This window comes from Trachinotus anak, unplaced genomic scaffold (assembly GCF_046630095.1).
Source record: "Trachinotus anak isolate AG129_WGS33_773 ecotype Australia unplaced genomic scaffold, CSIRO_AGI_Tana_v1 ptg000010l, whole genome shotgun sequence".
NCBI classification, from domain to species: Eukaryota; Metazoa; Chordata; class Actinopteri; order Carangiformes; family Carangidae; genus Trachinotus; species Trachinotus anak.
In genome coordinates this window covers 9,329,543-9,339,034 of record NW_027273861.1, presented here as the reverse complement: position 1 = coordinate 9,339,034, position 9,492 = coordinate 9,329,543, and the positions used below count along the sequence as shown (strand labels likewise).

Sequence of the window (9,492 nt, the reverse complement as noted above, 5' to 3'; positions counted from 1 at the left end):
GTTGGCGCGCTAGCCAAGAAGCGAGGGGTGGCAGATGAACAGGAGGGAGGGTGGCGGAGAAAGGTTGGGGTGGGTGCGGGTTAGTACTGGGCAATTAAGCCAGTGTCTGACACCCAAAGCGCTCCTCATGCTCTGGCACGGGCTATTGTCGTCTGGAATTTGAGAAATGCATTTGATCAGTACGGTGTGTCTCTGTGGGTGTTAGTTTGGATGACTCCTCAGGACAAAACAGCCACCAGAGAAGGGAAAGGGAGAACAGATGGGGGAGGTGGAGGGCAGGGGTTACCAAATGAATACATGTACTTTCATCACACGTTTGAGAATCCAGCATTTTTGTCAAGGTGAATACTGTCTGCACAATAAGCAATCTGATCCAATCTCCGCACAGAAAGAGACTCTGCCATCCAGTGAAGTGACAGAAAAGGGCTTTTATGGGCTGATTCTGTTAAGTGAGCACCTGATTAAAAAGAAAAAGAAGAGGAACATTCCTGTTCACATTGTCTGTATGACAGGAGTGAGAGGGAGGAGGACCCAGAGATATTTTATCTGGCCCTGCACACACTATGCCTCCCTCCTCACTCAGATGGATTCCCCTCTCTTCTCTTTGACCTCAGCATTCCTCAGACTCACAGTGAAAGCAAAGGCCAGAGTGTGTGTGCATGTGTGTGTGAGATCAGTGTTCACCTTCTCGCTACTTAAAGCAACTCATACGATTCTCTGCCATGCACTTTTGAGGGTTGAATAACTCAAAGGGGAAACCTGAACCACAGTCCTGGCTTCAGTGTCGTGTCTACAGTTGAGGTCGACCCGCTGAGACGAGTTAATCATCTCATCTTACTCTTGCAACAGACATTAGTTAAGGCTTCCCTCCGTCTCTGAAACAGAGGTGTTGTGATGCTTTATGGATTTAAAGGTGAACCTATAAACATAAAAGGTAAATTAATCATTTCTCATGAAATCTCAGTTACAGCCTCTGCTGTTTATTCAGTTAAACCATAATGCGTTATTTAAGCGCGCTAACGTTAACTCAAGTACCAATACAAAATGCAGAAATACTCAATTACAAATGAAAGTTCTGCGTTCAAATTACAAAGCACATAAGTATTATCAGCAAAACACACTTTAGGAATCAAAAGTGAAGAAGCCCATTTCATGGTACATTGTTCCCTGTGACTGATGCATCGGTGCACATGCAGCTTGTTTTAACTACTTCTTACTTCTAGTTTTGTCCTGTGGTTCGTTACCAAGGGATTGGGATCTTTCCAAAGGGTCACGAGATGAATATCAGAGGTTGTGTGATGACTAACAGGAGAAGAAAAAGCTCTTTTTCTGATGTTTTTTTTTTTTTTTCCCTTTTTGGTGATAATGGATCATTTCATTCACGTGGGCCTCAAACAGTATATTGATGCGAAATGAGGAGCTCCGAAGGAAATGCTGCTTTGGAGGAACTGCCACACAACTGGACACAGCTGGAAGCCACAGGTCTGACTTTTATCAACTGCTGTATTCTTTAAACTTATATGTATTTACGCAAAATCTAAAGTCTTTAAAGTAACCAGTTACTATATCTGTCGAGTAATTGTAGTGGAGTAAAAAGTACAATGTTCACCTCAGAAATGTACAGGTATAAATATATTCAAGTAAAATTCAAGTACCTTAAAAATGTACTTAAGTAAAAGTACTTTGTTACTTTCCAGCCCTGCTCATTTTTGCAGTCTCTGTTTCATCTTCATACTGACATTTAAAAAGCCTCGATGCTGAGCGCAGAACAAACAGAACGATCAGTTTAAAAGACTAATCCATGGATACATTAAGACATTTGGGCAGCCAGGGCATTAGCCTGTAATGCTGAGTTGGCAAGATGAATGAAAAAGTAGAAGGGGAAAGTTTAAGAGCTTTTACTGTTTACACTGAGAGATCTAACAACATGGCAGAAAGCAGATATCAATCTAATGTGGCCAGGCTGCTATTCAATTCACAGAAAAGCTAAATAAACTGGGCGTTTTGGTTCATGTGGCACCACTCCCTGTCACTGCAACTGTTGAGAGCAGGTTGGCGCGTTCAGCCTTGTTGCTGTCAGACACAGCATCGATCATTGTGCATATACTGCCGCCTATCGATTCACGGTGGTACTGCAGCATGGTGATATTTTTACTTTTGGTTGTGGAGGACCACCTAGTGGTACAGTAAGTCACAGCAGAGGCCTTTGTTACCAAACCTTTTCGTCCTCTGTTGTCCCAAACTGGAAACAATGTGAGAAAGTTCACAGAACATATGTGAAAAGTGTGTTTATTGAGGGAGGGTAAACAAGGCACTATACATTGACACTATAATCATTCCTGGTTTGTTCGCTGTGCACACGGCATGACTGAAAACACTAGTCACCGAACCTGGTAAGTGCATCTATGATTTGATCAGTTCTACATGTGAATTATGATCCAAGGATTTCCGGGTGAAAGAGCAGTAAAGTAGAGCAGGATGAAGTCCACAGTGTGTCTTCAAAGCTGGGTGTAGCGCAAGTATTTCTTCCCAGAAGGTACCTCTTTAGTTGTCACGCCGTTGGGGAAGAGAGCAGCAGCTTCTGCCTCAGAGAGCGAGGGAATGACCATGACTTTGTCACCAGGCTGAAAAAGACGGGAGTCCGGTTTTAAATCACAGCCTCAGAAGAAGCCCACACCCAAAAGTCTCATGTGGCTCCTGCATCATGTGGCTTTTAGTCATTTTGTTCAGTGTTCCCACTCTAAATGAGGTCACCTAGATACTTAAACTGTTTGGTTGGAAGTGATGCCCTTACAATTTTTAATTCAACTCTTGTCCGTATGGGGGTTGAATACAGCTGTTGGCAGTGTCTGCCTAATGAATGCAATGCAAGGTAACATTTCTTATGGTTTCACGGTGTTAACCAGTTCTGCAGAGGGATGTGGGAGTCTGCATCTGTCATGTCGAAACTTTGGACGGACTGTGAGGTCTGTACTGTATCTGAGCACAATTTAAGCACTGGAGATGGTCAGTGAAAGGCCAAAGTAACTGCAGAAATCTAAAGGAATAGTTTTATATTTTGGGAAACGCTCACAACTGCTTTCTTGCTGAGGATTAGACGAGAAGATTGATACCACTCACGTATCTGCCTGTTAAATAAGAAGCTGGAGCAAGGAGACAGTCAGCTTAACTTTGCACTGGTCACTACTCCAGGCCAAGAATTAGTCAGCCACCATAAAACAATTGAAACAAATTAAAAAGCAAATAGACAAAAAAAAAAAAAAAAAAAAAGAGAGAACTCAAATATTGCTTGATGTGTTAATGTAACTGTCATGACATCATCTGTCTATAAAGAGGGCTATACATCCATTGTGATTTCCTATCTTGACCAGGCTGAACTGCGTACCTTCCAGTCGACCGGCGTGGCCACCTTCTTCTGTGCAGTGAGCTGCAGAGAGTCGATAACTCTGAGCAGCTCGTCAAAGTTCCTTCCTGTGGTGGCAGGGTAGAGGATGGACAGCTTCAGCTTCTTGTCGGGGCCAATCACAAAGACCTGAAGGAGGTTGAGATCACAACAGTTTTACAGAACATCTTTTTTTTGTCTGGTCATAAATGCATCCACCAAAAAAAAAAAAAAAACTCAGTTACTAACTAACTGAATTAACATATTTTTTAATCACAGTTCCTCATCAAATACAGTTTATATACGAAGCTTTCTAGGCTAATGGAGGGTAAATTGGGCAGCTACAAAAACAAATGCCGTGTTTTGGCCTTTGTTCTTGTACTGATGCTAAACATACTAAGTCTAGCACTGATGAAGAGGGCATTTGTTGGTACATGCAAAAAGGGGGACCGGGTTCTTACACAGCGAGCAGTGAGAGGCAGTCCATCCTTGTCTTTCTCATCAGGGTCCAGCATCCCCAGCTGGATGGACAGCTCTCTCTTGTCATCAGCGATGATGGGGAAGGGCAGGGCGCTCTCAGCCTTACTGTTATACGCCATCACATCCTACACAGAGAGAAGGGACACATGGTTTCAGCCTTTACACACTTGTCAGTGGGTACGTCCTCATTCTCAGTTAATTATTCTCTCCATCCTGGACCACAGGTTTGATGAGTGACCACAAACTCTGAGCATCTAATCCTTAACTCTTTCATGGGCCATAAACAGTAACAGTGTTACAAGTCACTATGGGGACCATAAACTCTGCTCAGACACTTTGGCTGTTCTGCCAAACCTGCTACTTCACAGACACTAAAAATGATCTGAGAGGAAAATGAGAGAAAACACTTGTAGATTTATATGTTTTATGCAGGGAGGCAGGAGGTAGGTGGCAATAATGTTTGAAATCAGTTCATCTATGTGACACTGGTCCAGCGAACTTGGACCAATCACTGGCCTTTCTGAGCAGGCGTTGTTGTAATGTGGCAACCCAGTTAAAAGACGATCACAGTGAATCCCCTCTGTGTTTTGGGAAGGGATTAACTCATGAATGTTTCCACCAAATACAACACAGCCACAGGCACAATTACAATACTGTTCAGAGTTAGAGGCAAGCAAGAGCCAAGTTTTATAATTATCCTGCACAATGGATAGAGTTTAAATCCATAAATCTGCAGGGATATAAACTTCAGAGAGTGTATTTGCAAAGTGTCTTATCTTACCATCTAGAGTAAGACAGCAACATTTAGCTAAAAAAGAGTTTCATCTAAAGACCTATTCAGAAAGCTGCTGAGAACAGCTTTTACAGAGGAACTGAGAGAACTCAAACTAAAGTAAGAGGCAGGGCTGGTCCTGTTGCTATGGATCATGTTTCTGAATTCATTTACTCTCTCTGTGAACAGTGACTGGCTGACAGCTGAGTGGCCCGTGTCACTGAAATAAAATATTAATCAATACATAACCTGAAAATAAACAAAACTGGATTAAAGAGATTGCATTATTATAACATTTATTAATTGAACTATAAATGAAATTGAATTAATTCACATTTTTAATTTAATTCGAATGAAAATTATACTAAATGAAAATACAATAATTATAAATCAAAGAAAGTTTAAATACTACAAAAAAATAATACAATTCACTTAAACTAAAGAAACTGAAATAAAAAGTAATTGAACTGAATTTAGAAAATGAAATCAAATTTAATTACATTTAATAAAACTATTTAATGTAATTTTTATATAAAATAATTTAATTTTAAAAATCTAATACAATGTTTTGATTACATTAAAGCAAATAAATTCAAATTGAGAGAACAGTGATTTTAATTTTTTTTTTTTTTATCTACACTACACTGAACAGTTAAACTAATTTAGATCTGAGTAGCATTTTTCCTTGAAGTTCTTCAGCACAACAAACACAGGAGCAGAAAGTGGTGCAAACTGTCATCAGCAGCGTTACTGGGTCGTTTCGATTTGTTGGTTTGCTGATTTGATTCTTATTAATTCACCTGCCATCAAACTCTGGTTTTAAAAGTTCATTATTGTTCTGTTTTTCAAAAATACTGACAGGATGAGGCACATTACCTGCAGCATTTGACCGACTGTCAGCAAGTGTTAGTGACTGAGGACCTACTTTTAACACTGAAATGTTTTTTAAATTACTCCCAGACAAAAAATCTAGGACTCCTTAAATTAGGCCTGATATGCCCCTTACTCTGAACTTGGCCGGAGAGGGGCTACTTTTAGCCTTGGGATGTTTTGTGAATATGGCCCCTGGACATTTAAAGAAACAGACACTGGATGAGTTTGGTTTTGATCAAAATGGGAGGACTTTGAATTCAGATAACAGAACAGCAAGTACGTACATAAAACAAAGATCCTGTCCACAAGAGATTAACAGGTGGAGTTAGAGGATAATAACCATGAGATTACAGCGACTAATGTCACCACTGTCAATGTTTCTGCATAGTAAGCCACCTGCACGCTTTAAACATCAGTGTTGTGTAATATAAGTATAAATTAATTGCCATCATCGAGTGTCACTCCACCCATAGTGTGTGTGTGTGTGTGTGTGTGTGTGTGTGTGTGTGTGTGTGTGTGTGTGTGTACTTGTACTTGCTACATAGTAAGGACCAAAAAAAGTATTTTACTAACAGAGTGAGGACATTTTGGGAAAGTGAGGACATTTTGGGCGGTCCTCACTTTTTGAGACACCTTCAAATCACATTTTGAGGGTTAAGACTTGGTTTTAGAGTTATGGTTAGAATTAGGTTTAGGTTAAGGTCAGGGTCAGGGTTAAGGTTGGGCACTCAGTTGTGATGGTTAAGGTTAGGGTAAGGGGCTACGGAATGCATTATGTCAATGAGTGTCCTCACAAAGATAGAAGTACAAGTATGTGTGTGTGTGTGTGTGTGTGTGTGTGTGTGTATCCCTAACCTTGCTCCAGTTGCGGTGATCCTCAACACTGTCAATGGACAAGGCAATCATCTTCACACCTCGTTTCTTGAACTCATCACTGATCTTAGCAGCACAGGCCAGCTCAGTGGTGCAGACAGGAGTGAAGTCCCGAGGGTGGGAGAACAGGATACCCCACCTGCAGAGGAAAAGGTCCACGCAGCAATAAGTTCCTGGTTCTTCTCATCATTTTATTGGCTCAAAAACTTCATTGTGGAAAACTGCATTTGGAAAATAGCAATTAAAGGCAGCTATTGTACAGCAGCCTACACTCATGTTTTCCTATTTAAGACTGAGCTTGTAGAAAGCTTAGATTTTTATGGACTGGCCCTGTTACATCCTGTGAGATACAAGTTTAGGTATCCACACACAATATGAACCAGACTAAAGGTCAAAGCTGCACGAATGTCAATTAACAGACAAGCCTCCACTTCTCTGTACATCTAAATGGACTTTACATACCTCATTTGAGATCTGTTTAGATTTATTCTGCGTTTTGTGTTTTCACTATTTATGATTTGACACACACATATTTCTCATTAGGGACACAAAGTCCAGATGTTTCTAAAAAGACTGATGATAGCAAGAGCACAAGAAGTGGGAGTCGAGACAACGGTAGAGGAGGAAATGGTTATTGTGAGAGAAAGACCGAGAACATTCGGTCTCAGTAGAGGACATTCCAGCCACAGATTGCAGCAACAGGTGTCTGTGAATAATCTGCCAGAGTCAAACTGAAAGACATTAAAATCCAGCTGTGTTGCACTGGGAATGGACAGTGCGTTTGACAAGGAGGGGTTGAAGGGCAGGGCAGATCTAGGTTTACACATGGGTGTCACACTGTTTTTTAAATTGCTGACCTGTTTACAGGCTGATTAACTTCAGTTTTCTTCCTCATATGATTCTCTTCAGTGTGTTGCAATGTGTTGTCACACTGGGCAGAGGCAACAGAAAAGCTACTTTTCACAGGCATTGTGATCACCTGATTATGGAGTGACCAGAAGCCCCGCTTAGACTGGGGCTCTCCCAATTTGTTCAAGCACTTGTTCAAGTGGAACAAGCTGAAATACTCATATTGACAAGAAGTTACACAAAAATACTTTTTTTTCTGCAAAACTGTCTTATAAATTTGGATCAAACATCATAGTCCATATGGGCTACTGTCAGACCAGTGATTCTGAGTGACACAAAGTGACCAAAAACCTGGTTTGATGTATGTAAAAAGAACACACTGAGGTATTTTTTGTTTAATATTTAATTAATAAATCGTGAAGTGATCAAGTTTCAGACTGTTGCAGTGTGTCTGTTTGGAAACTGGAGCCAGTAACATGTTGCATCACCATGTCTGCTGACTCATTGTGCAGCCTTCAGGACAGGGAATAAGGGTAAAAAAATCCTCAGACATTACCTTTGTTGGTAGGAGTAATGCTGCACCTAACAATTATTTTCATTACTGATTAATCTATCAATTACCGTTTTAAAACATTTGGTCTACAAAGTCAATAAAATGTGAAAAATTCTTGTCAAAGTTTCTCAGAGTCAAAGGCAACATCTTTAAATGCCTTGTTTTGTCAGCAGGGTCACATTTAAAAACCTAAAGTTTATCAATTTAAACCCGACTCAGAACGTTTCAATGTTTGATCATAAAGTTTCTGGAAAACAATACAACAAAGTGCACATTTACACTCTGCCCATGTCCAAACCAGCCACCGTGTGTGATGTTGTACATGCAGTACTATCTTTTTCACCCCGCTGTGATAGAATAAAATAGCTGAGACTTCAGATCGGATGCCAGCAGAGGACACAAGCAGTCGGGCACAGCTCCACATTCACACAATGCAGGCCCTGCTGTGACTGGTTTCACCTCACAAAACAAAAACACTGCATCCGTTGTTTCACCCCGAACAACACCTACACAAAGTGGTGCCAAAAACATTTACCGTGCCTACTCTCTTTTCAGTCTGCAGCTATTATCCATTCAAAAAAAAAAACACAAACACAGCTTTTCTATAGCTTGGGAAAGTGCAGCTGTAGAAGTATGTGTTATATAATACGAAGGCTATTGAAACCCACGGGTCGTGCTTGTGTAACCCTGTTGCCACGATCAAAAACTTACGTGGGCTAATTGATCTCAATCGCACTTATTAGCTTTCGGGTTGAGAATGACTCCTCTTTGAGATCAGGGATCACCGGGCTTTGACACCTAACCACCTGAACTGGCTCATCACAGCGCTTCTCAGAATAAAACAAGCAGGCTGCAGGGCATCGGCTGCGCATGAAGCCTGCGCACTTACGAGCCACCCAGGAAGTCGTGGAACTGGATCCTGCCGATGGTGGTGTCGGCCTCGAAGTTGGGGAACTCGTCTCCCAGCAGAAGTCCAGGCATGGTCGGCTCCTCTCTGCGGCTCCGGGGCGAGAGGGAGGAAGAGGCACAGTCCGCCTGTCGGTGCGGGGCTGAGCGGATATCAGCGCCGCATGAGTGGGCCCGGATAGGGCGGGACCAGCCCGTCCACCAACCAGAGAAAAGATACCAAACCGGGTTTTTTTTTTTATTATTCTTTAACAACTTTATTAAACAAACATATCGGCAGAAGTTTTATATACAATTTTATATACAAACAAATTTATAGAAACTAATAAATCAATTTACGTAATTTTAGTAGAATAAATAAATAAAGAACAAATGTCTTCAAAGCTTTGTTGTTTTTAGGGGTTTTTTACAGACAGATTTATAGAGTGTCAAGTTCAATATAAGACTTGAAGAAATCTGATACTGTGAATGTGATATTTACCAAAGGGAGATTTGAATTGTAATAAATGTTCTATATTTTTCTTACTGTCAACAAAAGGACAAAAAAAACACCGACAATGAATTGATGCTAAAGGCTGATATACCTTATTCCTCTGTGCCATAGAGCTCTACCTTCAACCAAAAACACAGCCACTCTGTTGTTTGTTTCTTGCAGTCTTGGTGTCTTGCGTCTATGTTGGTTGGGATGTTTGCTGAAAACTACAGTGGCCAGATGTTTGACAGCATTTCAGTGTCTTTTTTAGTGTGTCTAGTTTCTTATACTTGAAGACATTGTATGAAGAACTACGAATTGAAAGATATATG

At 40.9% G+C, this 9,492-nt stretch overlaps 1 protein-coding gene across 1 annotated transcript; it reads right to left on the bottom strand.

Moving 5' to 3' along the window:
- Positions 1 to 2,273: 2,273 nt before the first annotated feature.
- Positions 2,274 to 8,860, bottom strand: prdx6 (peroxiredoxin 6). Its single transcript, XM_071487361.1, has 5 exons — positions 8,672 to 8,860; positions 6,363 to 6,519; positions 3,844 to 3,987; positions 3,386 to 3,532; positions 2,274 to 2,624 (listed from the first exon to the last, which is right to left on the bottom strand). Exons 1-5 carry the CDS (start codon positions 8,761 to 8,763, stop codon positions 2,499 to 2,501), a joined length of 666 nt encoding a protein of 221 aa, XP_071343462.1. The 5' UTR covers positions 8,764 to 8,860; the 3' UTR covers positions 2,274 to 2,498.
- Between the last annotated feature and the right edge of the window lie 632 nt (positions 8,861 to 9,492).

Bases quoted from the DNA above. Each gene is read 5' to 3' on its own strand.
- prdx6 (XM_071487361.1), bottom strand. From the start codon at position 8,763: ATGCCTGGACTTCTGCTGGGAGACGAGTTCCCCAACTTCGAGGCCGAC. The intron at 6,520-8,671 runs GTAAGTGCGCAG...TTTCCTCTGCAG, and splicing joins CACGACTTCCTGGGTGGCTC to GTGGGGTATCCTGTTCTCCC. The intron at 3,988-6,362 runs GTTAGGGATACA...CTCTCTGTGTAG, and splicing joins ATCACCGCAACTGGAGCAAG to GATGTGATGGCGTATAACAG.